This window comes from Pelobates fuscus, chromosome 9 (genome assembly GCF_036172605.1).
Source record: "Pelobates fuscus isolate aPelFus1 chromosome 9, aPelFus1.pri, whole genome shotgun sequence".
Classification (NCBI taxonomy): domain Eukaryota; kingdom Metazoa; phylum Chordata; class Amphibia; order Anura; family Pelobatidae; genus Pelobates; species Pelobates fuscus.
Genome location: NC_086325.1, coordinates 82,161,184 through 82,180,949, shown reverse-complemented (window position 1 = coordinate 82,180,949; position 19,766 = coordinate 82,161,184). Strand labels below are relative to the sequence as shown.

The following is a 19,766-nucleotide window of genomic DNA, read 5'->3' as shown; positions in this document are numbered from 1 at the left end:
TTAGAACTGGGCTACATGATGTAAAGTCTACAGGCCCTGCTTCATGTGATGCTGGGACAATTACCTGGATAGAGATCGGGTTCTAATTGGGAGAGAGTGCAACATGGACAGAGATTAAAAGATCTTCCTCCATCTTCAGTTTTTCTATAATACAGACCTGCTCTCACTATGGGGTTGCGGGCTGGAAGGCCAGGTATGTGTGTGGGCCATGGCACACTGAAATGCGTCAGGCGCCATCTTGGCTTAGGCTCAGCGCACAAGTGTTTTTTCTCAACCCCTGCAATGACATTCCATGTATAAGGCAACAGCCAATTTTAGACTACATTATGGTAAATATATTTCCTGAAGAAAGTTCTTAATTGGAACTAAAATGTTGTCATGTTGTTTTTGAGATGGAATAAAGGAATCATGCGTTTTAAAGACCTTGAGACTGGACCAGTCATATATTTTGATAAACATAACTGCCGTGTAGTAATGTTTCAAATGAGTAAGACCCAGGTTTCCATCTTGAATATAATGAGTAAGTAAAGAATATAATAGCCTGGACTGTTTGCACAACCACATGAAAGAAGTAAACTCTTTACGGATTTTGTAGAAAAAACCTTTATGGATATATTTTGGTAGTATAAAACACAAATACAGGTTGCTCCAAATATAACAATAAGTACACAAATGCTTGGGAATTCCCTTGCTGATAACCGGCCAGACTTCAGATAATGCCTGGATGAGTGGTGTTACCGCTTTATTAAATGTGAGTAGACTATTCTTATTTGTTTTACTTATTACTGTACTTATAACATTGAGCACTATTGTCCGCTTTTTATATATTTTACATATACATCTGTATGCTAAGAGACCTAAAGAGCTACATATCTATAAGTGAGGATTGTACCACTGTATGTTGACTCAAAATCTGAGTAAGCCGAAGGAAGTACTGATGCCTGATGGCCCCAGACTCCTCAATGCCTGTTAAAGACCCGCCTCTTGGGCATGATCAAACAGCCAAAGTTCAGCTTACCCAAAAGAGACTGCAGGCGGCACAGTTAAATCTTACGCAGCTCTAGGGTTAGAGACACATCCTGCTGGAGGCCCTGAACCTTATCAGTGGGCAATCGGCATTCCCTGGCCACAAAATCAATCACAATACCCAGGAAACTGAGGCATGTGACTGAATCCATAGTCTTGTCATGTGCAAATGGGACGCCAAAGCACTGAAATACATCCCCCTCCATACTCAGCAACAAGGAAAAGACAGGAGGATCAGCCAGACCAGCACACAATAAATCATGAAGATTTGACACCCACCTCCCTCTGCACCACCCACTCCAAGAAAGTGCTGAAACATTTAAATTTAAAACAAGATATGGAGTAACCCAGAAGGAGACATATATCCATGTTATACTGGCCATCAAATGCACAAAAAAGGAGAGGATGACAGCACGGGTGCACTGGAAGCAACCTGAAAGCCGATTCCACATCTGCTTTAGCAAACAAGGTCCAGGGCCCTGCAGGCTGGACCATGCAGACCTTCTCATCAAAGTATACGTAGGACAACCGGCAAAGTTCAGAAGAAATATCATCATTCACCAAACCCCCCACGAGGCACTTACAGTGACTTACAGTGACTGTCATTACATTTTCAACAACAGCCCGGCCTCTGGTGGGAGGCCGATGAGGTGGTGGACATTCCCCCACGGGCCCCCCCCCCAAAAAAAAGGACAAGAGATAACTTTTTGCGGCATCAGGCGGGTCTTAATGGAAAGCCAGAGGCCAATGTCCATCTGGTCCCAGGAAATGCACCACCACTTCATTCATTGACGGTACCTCAGGAGGTGCTAGTGTGGCCTCTAGAGAGGCTTGGTTACCTGGGGGGAGGGCAACACCGGCATCAAAACCAGGTTGGAGGTGAGCAAATTGCTCACGAAAGTGCCGACCACCATCTAGCGCAGTAGAAGCTCTGAAGGCTAACAAAATAGCCTAGACATCCATCTCTCAAGCAGAAAAGAAACAGGCCCAGGGCAAAGCAGAAGCTGTTGCTGGCCCGAATTTCATCTGGCACTGAGGTGAGAATATCATAACTCAAAACACACACTCCATAACCACTCCCACATATACTACACAGCCAATCATTAACATCCATACCCACACTTATGCATGTGCCATTGTGGGCTTAGCTGTGCTATCTCAGCTTGGAGGTGAGGACCCCTTCTGGGTAAATGTGGGTGCTATGTTGGCATCATCAGACACTTTGCAAAGTTCAGCAGAATCTATGAAATATATTGTAGAGCTCCAGAATTGCCAGTCAGAGTTGTTCCAAATTGTGGGATATGTGGGAACTATTTTGATTTCCCATCTTAGTGGTTTTCCCTTTTTTAATAGCAGGATTTTGCCCTGTTCATCTTGGAGCTCTGCTGGTCAGGTTCCATACAGCTTAGTGGTTGGTCATGCCCCATTCATTTTAGTAAGTTTTAGTTTAGTTTTTAGTGAGCAGCTTCTGGCTACTTACTGCTTAGTGGATATGCCCCACCCACTGCAGGTCAGGAGAGGGTTTAAAAACACCTTGTTACAAACTGTGAACAATATCCAATTTTTTTCTGAATGACCCTGTACTGCACCAAATGGTTTTGCCCCATTCAGTAAGGGACCATTTGCACCTTAGTGACTAACCTTGTACATTTTATATTGCATTGTTTTGCAATGCACAATAAACATAAATGTATGCATACACAACTTTGTAATAAAAGGGTTTTTAGCAGTCAAAAGAAGTAACCAAGGCTCTGAATACATATTGCAGTTTGTTCTGATTTTATTTTCCCCTGCTTCAAAAATAAATAAGTATATTTTTGTGTGAAAATAACTCAGCAGTGAAGGGATTAATTACTTTTTTTTCCTGCATGTACCTCCCTTTGTAACTGCTTACATTATAATTTTAGCTTTTTTTTCAACCGTAATATTGTCAATTTTCAAATATACTGAAGGCAATTAAATATAGACGCTCACATAGTAATATTTACCTGGTTGGTACTTGGGGACTTCAGAAACATGAACAAATTGAAGAACAGAAGTGATAATTAAGTTTAGAATGTCTACACATTATCTTACTGTTATTTTATTCGGTATGCACTTATTCACTTTGACATAATATTATCTTTTAATTTGACACCTTCTAAACAGATGTTGTTGTTTACTTTGGTGAAAAGTACATAATGTGCTAGTAATACACAAGGTGTTCTATTTACATCACTTTAACATTCTTTCATACCGTTCACCAACAGCCGATTAGCTGCATCAGAGAATCAGAACATCTGATAGGTCACACTGGCATCTTGAAGTAGGAGTGATATACTTCGCGTGACTCAAAGTAAAATAATGGTACACATGAAATATATGTTAGCACACCTGTTGCTTCTCTGATCAACCAAAAAAATATTTTTTGCCACGTACATTTCTTTTACATTTTCTTAAATTATTTTTTTTGTCAGTTCGTAACTGACAAATCTAGAGAGAAGGAAAGTGCACATTTTTGTAATAACCAGTCTTTGTACTTGATGATAAATGAGTATATGGGATGTGTTTTGACCACAAAGATGACTCTCTTCTCCTGAATACACAGAGATGATAACCATAATCATCTAAGTACATCACTGGCTAAATATTTTGGTCTTTCTTTTATGCTTTATTTTTCTAAAATTAAGTTACTACATGCCACGTAATAAGACCTTTTATCTGGTGTCATGTTTTTGCTGTATTATTTTTCCTACCAAAGTGTATACACATTACACGTTTACTTTCCTTTTCTAGTGCAAAGAACTGTCAACAACAGCTTATTAATTCTAAACGTAATCATAGTTTCCTTCCAGGGCTCCATTCTGTCCCTCTGCATCTCTGCAGAAACTATTGCATATACTGTATCAACAGAACGGCATGGCTTGAGTCTAGAAACAAGAAGAGGGAAGGTTGAAACTTAACATACTCAATACATAACAGGGGATCTTAGGATGGTGTAGTGGCAGCCTGTAATGCTCTGTTTTGTACAAATGCTTGCTTTAGATATGTGTTGTGTGTTCTACGTAACTATTAACAGAGTTATGACCATTTTTGTTGAGCTTTTGTGCACTTTTATTAAGGGAACTTTTGCAACAATGAGAGAAATCATTAGAACTTTTGAAAGCAACAAAATGAGCTTCAGTCTAGGGTAGGCCGGCACAACATGTGCCCTCCCTCAGATGTTTTCAAACTACAACTCCAATGATTCCCTGGGTATCAGCCATGATTCCCTGGCTATCTGTTTCATTGAAAGAAACATGGGATTTGGTTATCTGTTTCATTGAAATAATCAAGGGCCATGTAGTTCAAAACATCTTGGGGGGGGGGGGGGGGGGGGGATTGGCGCAGGTTGTGCAGGCCTGGTCTAGAGGATTTCAAAATCCAGTCAAATATTCTAAACTCTCTAAAATATTGCAGCAAAATGAATTCCTGTAATTTATGAAACATATTATCACTAAAATAGAATTTTAATTTTGTACGGTTACTTAGAGTTGTTTAATATCACCAGACCAAAAATTATACATGAAATTGCTGGATTACCCTATATTTATGTACTTGCAAAGAACCCCATGTTTCAAATAAACTGAAAGAATTATATTGAGGGATTGATCTTTGCAGCTCCTCTATGTCATATATCTAAAACTTGTATTATGTTCTATGAACAGGAGCCTTTAAGAAAAAAGGATTTGATGGTCATTAATATGTTTCAGTGTATTTGTTTGCTTGTTTAATCCATACCTTGCTTTACCCAATAGGAATTCTTCACACTCTCATCTATTTTCACTAGATACACATTATTATTTTCTCTGGTGCTGTAGAATTACACTATGTACATATAGAGCTTGGTTGCTTCATCTAAGTGTTGCTTCTAAGTGTGTGTGTGGTTGGAGATATTCTGGAGAGTTTTTACAGAAGCTTCAACTGTCTAAGAGCTGTGCTAAGAGTTCTTTTTTACTGTTACAGGTAAGATTCATCTGTAGGAAAAGGTTACTGACTGCACAAGGTTTGATTTCCTGTTGGTAATTATAAGGCATTTGATTGGATTAGGTAGCTACTTGCTATTGATTGCTATTTAAATTAGCTATTGTTTGCTAATAAGCAGAGGCCTACCCAGGTGTTAAACATTCCTAGTGGGAGGTGATTTTAGGAGTATATAAGGGTAGTTGTCATTAGCTTGGCTAATAGAGCTTGTTTGCTTCATCTAAGTGTTGCTTCTAAGTGTGTGTGTGGTTGGAGATATTCTGGAGAGTTTTTACAGAAGCTTCAACTGTCTAAGAGCTGTGCTAAGAGTTCTTTTTTACTGTTACAGGTAAGATTCATCTGTAGGAAAAGGTTACTGACTGCACAAGGTTTGATTTCCTGTTGGTAATTATAAGGCATTTGATTGGATTAGGTAGCTACTTGCTATTGATTGCTATTTAAATTAGCTATTGTTTGCTAATAAGCAGAGGCCTACCCAGGTGTTAAACATTCCTAGTGGGAGGTGATTTTAGGAGTATATAAGGGTAGTTGTCATTAGCTTGGCTAATAGAGCTTGTTTGCTTCATCTAAGTGTTGCTTCTAAGTGTGTGTGTGGTTGGAGATATTCTGGAGAGTTTTTACAGAAGCTTCAACTGTCTAAGAGCTGTGCTAAGAGTTCTTTTTTACTGTTACAGGTAAGATTCATCTGTAGGAAAAGGTTACTGACTGCACAAGGTTTGATTTCCTGTTGGTAATTATAAGGCATTTGATTGGATTAGGTAGCTACTTGCTATTGATTGCTATTTAAATTAGCTATTGTTTGCTAATAAGCAGAGGCCTACCCAGGTGTTAAACATTCCTAGTGGGGGGTGATTTTAGGAGTATATAAGGGTAGTTGTCATTAGCTTGGCTAATAGAGCTTGGTTGCTTCATCTAAGTGTTGCTTCTAAGTGTGTGTGTGGTTGGAGATATTCTGGAGAGTGTTGCTTCTAAGTGTGTGTGTGGTTGGAGATATTCTGGAGAGTGTTGCTTCTAAGTGTGTGTGGATGGAGATATTCTGGAGATAAACTGGAGGTAATTTGAGGTATTCAGGAGGATAAATAAAAAGTTAAGGTTTGTTTGATTTAACTTATTCACCTCATTGGAATGGCAGACTTAGTTCAGTGTAATAGTTGCTTTGCATTTGTTTCACGTTCCACTTTTTGGAGGTTTGGTTGTTGTCTAATCTGTAGACAGTTCTCTATTTTGCGGCAGGAGATTGTATTTTTGAAGTCTGAGATTTGTAAATTATCTGGTAAACAAACTCAGGCTGGAACTGCTGCAAAGCCACTGCCGCAGAGACATACTAGGAATGGCAGATGGATTACTGTAGGATCTGGTAGACTTGGAGTTGTGGATAAAAGGCATATTGCACAGCCTGTTGCTCTACATAATTCATTTTCTGCACTTTCAGAGTGTAGTGGTGTTGTGCAGAGAGGCACTGAGGCTAGTGGTGTTGTGCAGAGAGGCACTGAGGCTAGTGGTGTTGTGCAGAGAGGCACTGAAGCTAGTGGTGTTGTGCAGAGAGGCACTGAAGCTAGTGGTGTTGTGCAGAGAGGCACTGAGGCTAGTGGTGTTGTACAGAGAGGCACTGAGGCTAGTGGTGTTGTGCAGAGAGGCACTGAGGCTAGTGGTGTTGTGCAGAGAGGCACTGAGGCTAGTGGTGTTGTGCAGAGAGGCACTGAGGCTAGTGGTGTTGTGCAGAGAGGCACTGAGGCTAGTGGTGTTGTGCAGAGAGGCACTGAGGCTAGTGGTGTTGTGCAGAGAGGCACTGAGGCTAGTGGTGTTGTGCAGAGAGGCACTGAGGCTAGTGGTGTTGTGCAGAGAGGCACTGAGGCTAGTGGTGTTGTGCAGAGAGGCACTGAGGCTAGTGGTGTTGTGCAGAGAGGCACTGAGGCTAGTGGTGTTGTGCAGAGAGGCACTGAGGCTAGTGGTGTTGTGCAGAGAGGCACTGAGGTGTTGTGCAGAGAGGCTAGTGGTGTTGTGCAGAGAGGCACTGAGGCTAGTGGTGTTGTGCAGAGAGGCACTGAGGCTAGTGGTGTTGTGCAGAGAGGCACTGAGGCTAGTGGTGTTGTGCAGAGAGGCACTGAGGCTAGTGGTGTTGTGCAGAGAGGCACTGAGGCTAGTGGTGTTGTGCAGAGAGGCACTGAGGCTAGTGGTGTTGTGAAGAGAGGCACTGAGGCTAGTGGTGTTGTGAAGAGAGGCACTGAGGCTAGTGGTGTTGTGCAGAGAGGCACTGAGGCTAGTGGTGTTGTGCAGAGAGGCTTGGTGAGGCCTAATAGAAAGCAGTTGTTGGTGGGGGATTCCATCATAAGAGGTGTGGAGATGGACAATGGTGGTCTTGTGAGGTGTCTTCCCGGAGCTACTGCTCACAGAGACAGGAGACCTATCGGTAATATTGTTAAGCAAGCAAAGCAGGAAGGGGAATTGGATGTACTTGTCCATTTAGGGACAAATGACTTGGCTTGCAATGAGGTTTCAGAGGTTAAGGAAGTTTTTAGTGTTTTTGCCAATGATATACGGCAGGTTGCTTCCACATTGTCATTCTCTGAAGTTCTGCCTGTGCATAACACTCAGAATGACAGGCGGATGCGTATTAGGGACTTTAACTTGTGGCTTGGTGAATGGTGTCGGGAGCAAGGATTTGGCTTTATTGCTCATGGTAGCTCTGTTTGGAATGGAAATAAACTGTACAAAAAAGATGGTTTGCATCTTTCTCAAAAGGGAACAAATGTTCTCAGTGAGCAGTTCAGAGGTTTTGCTAGAATGTATTTAAACTAGGAGGGGGGGGGCAAAAGGGTGATAAAACATCAATCCAATTGTCCCCCAAAACAAGGACAGAAGGTGCCTGTAGCAAGTGTGTTAAAAAATGATAAGCTTAGAGTCATGTCTACAAATGCTCGCAGTTTAGGGAATAAGATCCATGAACTTGTGGCAATAATGGCAACTGATAGTGTAGATTTAGTCGCTGTTACTGAGACATGGTATAATGAGACAAATGACTGGGACATAGCAATACCAGGGTATTCTTTATATAGAAAAGACAGGGAAGGCAAGAAAGGGGGAGGGGTGGCCCTGTATGTAAAGAATAGCATAAAATCTAGCCTAATAAAGGTTAGTGAGGCGAACATAGAGTCAGTTTGGGCTACGTTAGAATTTGGTAATCACACAGTAACTCGTGTAGGTGTGATTTATAGGCCCCCAGGACAAATTGAAGAGTTAGATAATCTACTAGTTGAAGAAATAGCTAAAATGACAATGAAGGGGGAAGTTATCATCATGGGTGACTTTAATCTTCCTGATATAAATTGGAAAACAAAAATAGCTACTTGTGCGAGGAGCACACATATTCTAAACTCCCTACTGGGATTGTCTCTAAAACAAGTCGTTGAGGAGCCAACTCGTAAAGAGGCCATACTAGATTTAGTGTTAACAAATGGAGATTTGGTATCAGATATTACTGTAGGTGAAAGTTTAGGATCCAGTGATCATCAGTCAGTGTGGTTTAATATAAGAACAGTGTCTGAGTCACACCACACAAAAACAAAAGTTTTAGACTTTAGAAAAACAGACTTTTCCAAAATTAGAATATGTGTAAAGGAGTCATTATCAGACTGGAGCAATTTAAATGGAGTCCAAAAGAAATGGGATTATTTAAAAGTTGCACTACTGAAGGCAACAGAAAATTGCATTAGGCTTGTCAGTAAAAGCAAAAAAATCAAGAAACCACTGTGGTACTCCACAGATGTAGCCAAAATAGTAAAAAACAAAAAGTTAGCATTTAGTAATTATAAAAAAACCCAGAGTGAGGAAGACAGAATGACCTATAAGATTAGGCAGAAAGAGGCTAAGCAAGTTATAAGAGCTTCCAAATCACACACAGAAGAGAAAATAGCACAGTCAGTAAAAAAGGGGGACAAAACCTTTTTTAGATACATAAATGAGAAAAGAAAAGTAAAACAAGGATTAGTTAGATTAAAAACAAAAGAAGGAAGGTATGTAGATGAGGATAAAGGTCTAGCTGACTGCCTCAATGAATATTTTTCTTCGGTATTTACAGATGAAAATGAAGGAAAGGGACCTCAGTTAAGAAAAAGGATAAATGAGTCATTTATTACACGTGAGTTTACAGAGGAAGAGGTTCTATTTCAACTGTCAAAAGTAAAGACAAATAAGTCAATGGGACCTGATGGAATACACCCAAAGCTATTAAAAGAGCTTAGTGGTGTACTAGCAAAACCATTAACAGATTTATTTAACCAATCATTGATAACAGGAGTAGTCCCAGAAGATTGGAAGTTAGCGAATGTTGTGCCCATTCACAAGAAAGGTAATAGGGAGGAGTCGGGCAACTATAGGCCAGTAAGCCTAACTTCAGTAGTGGGGAAAGTGATGGAAACCATGTTAAAGGATAGGATTGTTGAACATCTAAAAACACATGGATTTCAAGATCAGAGACAACATGGGTTTACTTCAGGGAGATCATGCCAAACTAATCTTATTGATTTTTTTGATTGGGTAACTAAAATTATAGATCAGGGTGGTGCAGTAGACATTGCTTACCTTGATTTCAGTAAGGCTTTTGACACTGTTGCACATAGAAGGCTTATCAACAAACTACAATCTTTGAGTTTGGATTCCAATATTGTTGAATGGGTAAGGCAGTGGCTGAGTGACAGGCAACAGAGGGTTGTAGTCAATGGAGTATATTCAAAGCTTGGGCTTGTCACCAGTGGGGTACCTCAGGGATCTGTACTTGGACCCATTCTCTTTAATATTTTTATTAGTGATATTGCAGAAGGTCTTGATGGTAAGGTGTGTCTTTTTGCGGATGATACTAAGATATGTAACAGGGTTGATGTTCCAGGAGGGATAAGCCAAATGGAAAATGATTTAGGTAGACTAGAAAAATGGTCAGCGTTGTGGCAACTGACATTTAATGTGGATAAGTGCAAGATAATGCATCTTGGACGTAAAAACCCAAGGGCAGAGTACAGAATATTTGATAGAGTCCTAACCTCAACATCTGAGGAAAGGGATTCAGGGGTGATTATTTCTGATGACTTAAAGGTAGGCAGACAATGTAATAGAGCAGCAGGAAATGCTAGCAGAATGCTTGGTTGTATAGGGAGAGGTATTAGCAGTAGAAAGAGGGAAGTGCTCATGCCATTGTACAGAACACTGGTGAGACCTCACTTGGAGTACTGTACACAGTACTGGAGACCCTATCTTCAGAAGGATATTGATACCTTAGAGAGAGTTCAAAGAAGGGCTACTAAACTGGTTCATGGATTGCAGGATAAAACTTACCAGGAAAGGTTAATCTTAACATGTATAGCATGGAGGAAAGACGAGACAGGGGGGATATGATAGAAACATTTAAATACATAAAGGGAATCAACACAGTAAAGGAGGAGACTATATTTAAAAGAAGAAAAACTACCACAACAAGAGGACATAGTCTTAAATTAGAGGGACAAAGGTTTAAAAATAATATCAGGAAGTATTACTTTACTGAGAGGGTAGTGGATGCATGGAATAGCCTTCCAGCTGAAGTGGTAGAGGTTAACACAGTAAAGGAGTTTAAGCATGCGTGGGATAGGCATAAGGCTATCCTAACTATAAGATAAGGCCAGGGACTAATGAAAGTATTTAGAAAACTGGGCAGACTAGATGGGCCGAATGGTTCTTATCTGCCGTCACATTCTATGTTTCTATGTTTCTATGTTTCTATGTCTCATATTCAACAGACTTCCTGGACATTAAACATTTCACAGGCTTTTATTACAATAATTTGCTTTGGGATAAATTATTTTACAGGTTTTGTTCAAGAGCAAACGTAAACTTACTAGTTCAGAATAATTGCTTAGATACAATATCATTGCTTAGATTCTACCAGTGGCAGAACTACAAAGAGAGCATACTGGTGCTACATTTTTTGCTCCCCTCCTCCCCCAATGCAATATCAAGTATAGCCAAAGGCTAGGTAATACTCCCACAATGCACAAGTAAAAACAAATACAGTAAAGAAAAGTGATGGAGTGTGACAAGGCTGTTGTAACCACCTGAGTGGGACCCCTCAAACCACTCTAATAATAACAAATACAATACATACAATGGTGGATCACACTTCTTAAGGTTTCCTAAAATAAAAGCATAAAAGCATATAGTGTAATACAGTCAATATGCAAATATAAAGGAAAAAAATTGAAGGTCATGTACTCACAAGCCGGGAGCCAAATAGAATCATATGGCTCCCATGAGTTCAGCAGTGGGACACTTAATAGGACTACCCTGTCCTTCCTTTGGTCGTTCTGGAGATAACAGGACCGACAGAGAAAGGGATTCTTTCTTCAAAGTAGATTTATTAATACAAAATATATATATACAGGATTGCTCTTGATAAAACAAAAAATAAAAAGAAGCAAAGTCCAATAGCCAGATGGCTATCCAAGTCCATAAAAAGCACCAAAACATAAAATGTAAAGTGCAGCTGGAACAGGTGTAAATCACCTTGTAAATCTTGTGGTGAATAGGCACAAATGTCCTCAAGGGTCCTGATACGCATTTCGCCCCTAATGTGGGGGCTTCCTCAGTCTGTGATAGTTTGTGTGCTCTCTGGTGGTCTTTTATACCGCTTTATGCGCTTACTTCCGGGTTCTGATGTTGGTGTTTGGAACGCACGTTGCGTTCCATGCGTCGGTGACGTCACTTCCGGGTTTCCGTTTTGGCACTTTTGTGACGTCACTAGGATGCGCGGTGGAACGCACGTGCGTTCCACACTCGTTTATATGCGTAATTAGAAGAAAAAACATATGAATATAAGCGAACAGTCCATTTTAAGACATATTTGAGTGGGAACTCTTTTTAGAAAAAAAGAGGACATGATGCAATATTGTGTGTACAGAATGTATACCAATATTATTATTTTGATACCTAAATAATGATGCTTTAAAGGTATTATACAGGAGTATTTCTGCAGTTCTTTTCATAGTCCATATTCCCATCGTTTAAACATTTGTTATAAAATATAATATAAGAATCAAATATATTTATAGGATCTATTAAAAAATAAAGGAAATAAGACTGTAACTTCTTAAAAATGCAGTACTATAAGATGTTTATATGTTCACCAGTTGTAAGTGCATTCTTTAGTCATATTTTCAGTGACTTAATTAAAGTGCCGTATTTAAAGTGCATAAGAGTGTTTTAGGTGATTAAAACATATACACTATTTAAAAATATATATATTTGAAAAATATTTTTAAAAAAGTGACACAATTCAAAATCTGAATTCAGACCATTTGGTATTAAAGTGTTGAATTCAAATATAAATTTAATTTCTTCTGACCCTATTTTTTTAATATAGTTGCCTCCCCTCCAATCTTTTTTGACTAACTTCAAGGGACAGAAAAAAAGGTTCTCTGGGTTCTGGTTATGGTATTTTTTGAAATGGTTGGAAACACTGTGGGTTTCCAGCCCATTCCTTATATTTCGGATGTGTTCTGAAATGCGTACATGGATACATCTAATGGTACGGCCTACGTAAAGGAGGTTGCATGGACACTTTAAAACGTAAATAACACCTTTTGAGAAACAGGTGAGTTGGTCTCGGATAGTAAATTCTTTATTGATGTATTGTTGTATATTGGTAAGGTGTCTCTTTTTACTTTTTGTGGACCTGCACGCTAGGCAGGTACCGCATCCATAAAAACCTCTTCCCTGTGTAACAAAGTGTTTGGTAGTTGTTGGATTTTGGCTACTTAGTACTAGAGATCTTTTTAAATTCGGCGCTCCTCTGTATGTGATTTGTGGTCGTATAGGTAAAATATCTTTTAAAATAGGGTCTTCCTGTAAAAGGTGCCAATATTTGTTGATAATTTTTGTAATTTTTCCATTTTGGCCATTAAAATTGCATATAAAAGGGATTTTTTTGGTCTGTGTGTCTTGTTTATTTTTTATTTTGTATGTTAAAAGTTCTAAACGTGGCTTCTTTTGGACTTCTTCTAATTCTAAAGTTAATTGTTCTTCCTTGTATCCTTTCTCGATGAATTGTTCTTTTATTTTTGTGGCTTGTTGTATGTAATCTTCATTATTAGTGCAGTTTCGTCTGATTCTTAAGAATTGGCCTTTTGGTGCGTTCTGTAGCCATGGTTTGTGGTGGCAGCTATTTTTCTCGATATATCCATTGGCATCTACCGTTTTAAAGAAATTTTTGGTGGTAATGGAATTGTTTTGTATGAAAATATGGAGATCTAAGAAGTGGATGTCTGTTTGGCTGTGTGTAGTGGTTAGTGTGATGCCCCAGTCATTGTCACTCAGGAAAGAGTTGAACATATCTAAAAGTTCAATTGGGCCGTTCCAGTTAAAGAGTATGTCGTCGATGTAACGGCGATAGCACACCAAATTCGACACCCAGGGATGCTCAGAAAATATGACGTGTTCTTCCCAGTATGCCATAAGTAGATTAGCATAACTGGGTGCGAATTTGGTGCCCATCGCCGTACCTCTTATTTGGAGGTAGAACGTGTCGTTATACCAAAAGAAATTATTAGTAAGAATGAGGTAAATTCCTTCTATAATAAATTGGATTTGGTCTTCGTGGAAATTGGCTTTATTTAAAAAGTATTGTACTGCTTTAATTCCTATGCTGTGGGGAATGATGGTATATAGAGATGTCACGTCGCTGGTGACTAGGTGGAAATTCGCGTCCCATTTTATGTAGAGTGTAAATAGTGTCCTTTAAATGCGATGGATTTTTTAACACCAGGGGTTGTAGTAGTGTGTCTATATACTCCGAGACTCTTGAAGATATCGAGTCGATCCCTGATATGATGGGACGTCCTGGGGGGTTGGTGAGGCTTTTGTGGATTTTTGGAAGGTAGTAAAAAAACTGAATTTTGGGGTGTGGAATGTGCAAATATTTACTTTCTTTTTCAGTTAAAATTTATTTTTCTAGTCCTTTTTTAATGAACTGTTCAAATTTATTTTTTATTTCCTCTGTAGGGTTAGAATTAAGTTTTTGGTAAGTAGTGTGATCTGAAAGAATACGTTCTGACTCCCCTCTGTATTGTGCTTTAGAAAGGATGACGATTCCGCCCCCCCTTGTCAGCTGGCTTAATTATTATCTCTTAATTTTTTTGTAGTTGTTTTAAAATGTTTTTTCTCTATGGGACATATTTTGTTGGAATCTATTGAGTTTTTTTAGTTTTTTTAATGTCTCCCATTACCATAGTTTCAAATGTGGTAATTGCATTAGATATCATGTGTTGTGGAAAAAAAGGAGGATTTTTCTTTAAGTTGTGTCTGTTTATATTTAGGATCTGGAGCTACATGTGGTGTTTCTTCTTTATCGTAAAAAAATTTTTTTAGACATAGGTTTCTTATGAATTTATTTAAGTCTATGAAAAAATCGAACGTATCTAGTTCTGCTGTCGGGGCAAATTTAAGGCCTTTTTTTAGGACATTTATTTCGTCTTTCCTTAGCGGGTAATCTGTGAGATTGAAAATTCCTTTTGTATCTATCTCTTCCCTCTTTTTTCTTTGTTCCCCTGTTGCTCCTCTATTTCGTGTTCTTTGGATCTGGGTCGTTTGCCTTAAGGTTCGCACGATTTCGGTTTCTCCTGCCAGATCATATCATATACTCCCACAATGTTTTTCCAGCTGGGGATTTTCCATTTGCTGATCCTTGTAGTGTTTGTTGAATGTAAGTATGTTTCTTAATAGAGTATGTGTGTGAATCTAGGGGTGTACTTGTGTGTAGTGTTGTGTATTTATATGTACCGTTGCCACTTGAAAGCAGTGGTTTACTTGTGTGTAGTGTTTGTATTTACATGTAGGTGTGTCTGTATCTAGTTCTGATATTGGAAAACACGTTTATTTGTGTGTAGTGTTGGTGTTTAAATACTGAGATGTATGCACACAAACACACACACAAATACACAGATACACACACTGGGACACATGCAGATACACAGAATTACACTCATGTGGATACAAACAGTGACACACACAGATACACTTACACACATACAGATACACGTAAGGAAACAAATACAGATACAAAGACACACATCCAGACAAACAAATACACACACAAACACACATATATGCATACTGACAAACAGATAGATACACAGAGACACCGGTACACATACAGACACATGCAGATACACATACAGACACATGCAGATACACAGATACATATACAGACAAACAGATAGATGCACATACAGCCTCACATGCAGATACACAGACACACATAAAGACACACATATAGATACACAAACAGACACATGCAGATACACAGATACATACACATATAGACAAACATGCTGGCACACAGACTAAATGATATACATACAGATACACATATACACATGCAGACATGCATATACAGACACGCATATACAGGCAGAATGGTTGTCCTGGTGCTGGAATAAAAAGTAAATTATATTGCATTATTTCACTTTTAATTTCTGCTATTCCAAAAATTTAATCTTAATTGAATAAGTACAATAATGACAGCTATCATTTACAATAATAATTATTATTCCTTGTTTAATTTACCATGTTTTTGACAATCTTATTCACATCTCAAAAGTAGAAGGTTATCTATCATATTTTGTTTTGCTCAAAGGCTAGTTTTTATTTTTATTAAAATTATTTTCAATGTTTCTTTTTCACATAGATCAAAAACGTTTCTAAACTGTCAAACTATATTGGCTGTATGAAAAATTATAATGCATTGTTGAATTTTGTTTTTCTGGAAATGTCTGCTTAACCTTTCCTCAAACAATGTATTGCTATTGGCACAAAGTGTCCTAAAAAGTATCTGGAGAGATGAAAGACATACATTTATTGTATATATGTAAAAGTCAAGAGCATAGCTAATAAACTCTCTTCTGTTGTTCCATTTTATAGGATTAAATAATAGTACAGTTTGTCCTTGTTAATCCCAAAGCACCATACAGTGCTCCTAGAATAGACTTTTGTCATCAATGCTAGTAGTCATATGATTAAATGTTACCCAAGTGAAGGAGGTTTGGATAAAGTTAATGAGATGATCTGTAATGATTTTGTACTATATCTCTTTGGTAGGTGTTTCTAAGTTGTCATTAATTAGTAATTGTAGTTAAAATACTTCATTTCATCACAGCTATACCTGTTTTACTTAATTGCCATTTGCTGTTTTCCTAGAAAACATATTGGTAAGAAATAAATTATTATTCCATATTTAGCAAAACGTGTATGTATTCTTACTGATTTTTTTTTTTTTTTAATTCTTTATTTTTAGCGTGCATGTGATTACAGAGCATAAACATACGCCACAACAGCGTGCTTGAGTTAAACATAGGATTAACAGTGGCATGAGAGGTGTGCACATTTTTGTTTTGTTTTGACATGAAAGTAACAGGCTTTTTAACAATAGTAGGTAGAATTAAAACGCTAGGCCATACAAGCTTATAAGTGGTTTAGGCTCGTTTAAGCTTAAGTTAAATATTATGTCGTGTCTATGGTATTGCATTTCTGGGGAGGTCAAACGTTTACGCTTATGCCATATTTACGACTGTGAAGAATACATGAGAGTGTCAAACTATTAAACTTTGTTTACATGTTGTAACAGGCTAAGCTAGGCATGCATGGAACAATGCTGGTTGCGCTTAAGATTTGGAGCAAGCTGGTCAGTTAAATGTATGTCGTCGTAGCGCATTAACAACAACAAAAAAAAAACAAAAAATTAATCTTAGTGTGGTATACTGCTGGTCTTCAAGTCTATTTATAGGGCATTGCACTGGAACAATCAGCTTTAGGTCAATTAAAGTCTTGGGGCAACCCAAATACTCCCTAGGGAGGGCAGGTGGTAGATATAGCCTATGAAAATAGTGAATGGCATAGGGGCATAGTCCGCAAGTAGCCTGTGTTAGGTGTCTGAGTCCGGGCATTCTGCTGTAGCAGACGTTCGTAGCAGTCCAGGCCCGAAATAACTGTGAGGCAGCATGATGGGCAGTTCAGCCTATGCCCAGCGAAGGTAGGTCTTGTGCGCTGGGACAGGTAGCCTCGTGGCTCTTGGGGAAGGTGATTCCGCTTTGTGGGTCGGCTCCAGTCTCGCTCCGTGGGGTGGGCGGCCACTCGGCCTCCAGTTTTGCAGCGTTGGCTGTAAGGCTTCGGGTTATGCTGTAGTGACTGTCGCAGTTTTGGTCGGGTGAGGTGCTTGTGTGCGTCACTTGTTTGGTGGTTCCGCTTTTGTTTGCCAGTGAGTGGAGGCGTGAGCCCGTGGAGCACGGCGCCGTTCCCGCCTTGAGGATCTCAGGTACCTGCTCCGCCGTGTGGCCCCTTTGGATGCGTGAGGTAAGTGCCTATAGTGCCTGCGTCTTGCTGTGGGTCTGATCCATGAGGTCACCGTCCGTTCAGCCTGGAGGTATGTTGCCCCTCTGCTCAGTAGTGCATCCCTGAGGTTTGCACAGAGCCAGTCAAAAAACCCCAGGGCTGTTGATGGTGTTTGGATGCGGGTTCTCTGCTTGTTACCACGCTGGGCAGCCATTTTGGTTTTGTCCCGGTGTCCCGGAACCCCTGTATGCCTTGTAGCTGGCCCTTCTCTTTGGTCGGATATGTGTCCAGGGGGGACCGGGATGACCCCCACCGGTCCAGAGGGGGGGGGGGGTTGCTGGGTTGAGGTCTCTTAAGGGCCCCCGAGCCGAGGAGAGCGGCCGCCTCCCCCCGGCTCCGGTCCCAGTAGGCCGCTTGTGGATGTCGGCGCTCCCGGCTCCGACGGACACCCGGATTCTTACTGATTTATTACATACATAAATTATTGGATTTAAATCGATTCAGCAGGGAATGTACACTGAACAAAAATTATAAACGCAACATTTTTGTTTTTGCCCCCATTTTTCATATGCTGAACTCAAAGATCTAAGACTTTTTTATGTACACAAAAAGGCCTATTTCTCTCAAATATTGTTCACAAATCTGTCTAAATCTGTGTTAGTGAGCACTTCCCCTTTGCCGAGATAATCCACCCACCTCACAGGTGTGGCATATCCAGATGCTGATTAGACAGCATGATTATTGCACAGGTGTGCCTTAGGCTGGCCACAATAAATGGCCACTCTAAAATGAGCTTTCTTGTCCACACCTTTGATAACACCCACTGCAACTGTTTGCCTCATATCACGGACAGCAAATCGGCCAAGAGGAGGATAGTTTGAGAAAGTCTTCACACACATTGACTTCTCTGGAATCATCTCAATAATTGCAGCATCATCAGATTTTAAGAACTTGGGTTCAGCCTCCAATGTTTTGCCAGACCTGCGGTCTATGTTTTCCATCAATCTGGCAAACTTAAAGGCTATGTGAGATGTGTGGCAATCCAGGACTAAAGCATAGCCAGCACCAATCTGTCCTGGGTGATTAAGGATGAGCACCTGAGCTGTGAAGCTGCTAGCCTGCATTAGAGGATAATTTTTGCTATGACCAGCCACATTCCCTCTCCTGATATCTTTCACAGATATATTCTTCATGTTAAAGCCAACATTGTCATCCGGCATAACCTCAGTCAGAGCCTATTGGTGCATTTCCACAGACTTTACTTCTGTTGTGATGCCGGCTGGGGCAAATGTTACCACAATACCTGGCTTCAAGACACCAGTTTCTACTCATCCAACAGGTACAGTACCAATACTGTATTAGGGTGGTCCGGGGGGGGGGGGGGGGGGGGTTTGGAAACCAGCCAGTATCTGGGTGTCACCACCATTTGCCTCATGCAGTGTAACACATCTCCTTTGCATAGACTTGATCAGGTTGTTGATTGTGGCCTGTGGAATGTTGGTCCACTCCTCTTCAATGGCTGTGCAAAGTTGCTGGATATTGGCAGGACCTGGAACACGCTGTCACCGATCCAGATTATCCCAAACATGCTCAATGGGTGACATGTCCGGTGAATATGCTGGCCATGCAAGAACTGGGATGTTTTCAGCTTCCAGGAATTGTGTACAGATCCTTGCAACATGGGGCCATGCATTATCATGCTGCAACATGAGGTGATGGCCGTGGATGAATGGCACAACAATGGGCCATAGGATCTCGTTGCTGTATCTCTGTGCATTGAAAATGCCATCAATAAAATGCACCTGTGTTGGTTGTCCATAACATACACCTGCCCATACCATAACCCCACCGCCACCATGGGCCACTCAATCCACAACGTTGACATCAGCAAACCGTTCACTCACACAATGCCAAACATGCTGTCTGCCATCTACCCTGTACAGTGAAAACCGTGATTCATCCATGAAGGGAACACCTCTCCAAAGTGCCATCAAATGTGAGCATTTGCCCACTCAAGTCGGTTACGATGACGAAGTGCAGTCAGGTTGAGACCCCAATGAGGACGACGAGCATGCAGATGAGCTTCCCTAAGATGGTTTCTGACAGTTTGTGCAGAAATTCTTTGGTTATGCAAACCGATTGTTGCAGCAGCTGTCTGAATGACTGGTCTCAGACTATCTTGGAGGTGAAAATGCTGGATGTGGAGGTCCTGGGCTTGTGTGGTTACATGTGGTCTGTGATTGTGAGGCCGGTTGGATGTACTGCCAAATTCTCTGAAACGCCTTTGGAGATGGCTTATGGTAGAGAAATAAACATTAAATTCATGGACAGCAGTTCTGGTGAACATTCCTGCAATCAGCATGCCAATTGCACACTCCCTCAAAACTTGC

General features: G+C 40.2%; 1 protein-coding gene across 1 annotated transcript in view; it reads right to left on the bottom strand.

Moving 5' to 3' along the window:
* The window catches only part of LOC134573656 (elongation factor 1-alpha, oocyte form-like), a 28,195-nt gene extending 9,497 nt beyond the window's left edge, over nt 1–18,698 (bottom strand). The window contains exon 1 of the mRNA XM_063433441.1: nt 18,146–18,698. Coding sequence (XP_063289511.1) covers nt 18,146–18,596 — 451 coding nt within the window. The 5' untranslated portion in view covers nt 18,597–18,698. The remainder of the gene's footprint in view (nt 1–18,145) is intronic.
* Nucleotides 18,699–19,766: the final 1,068 nt, after the last annotated feature.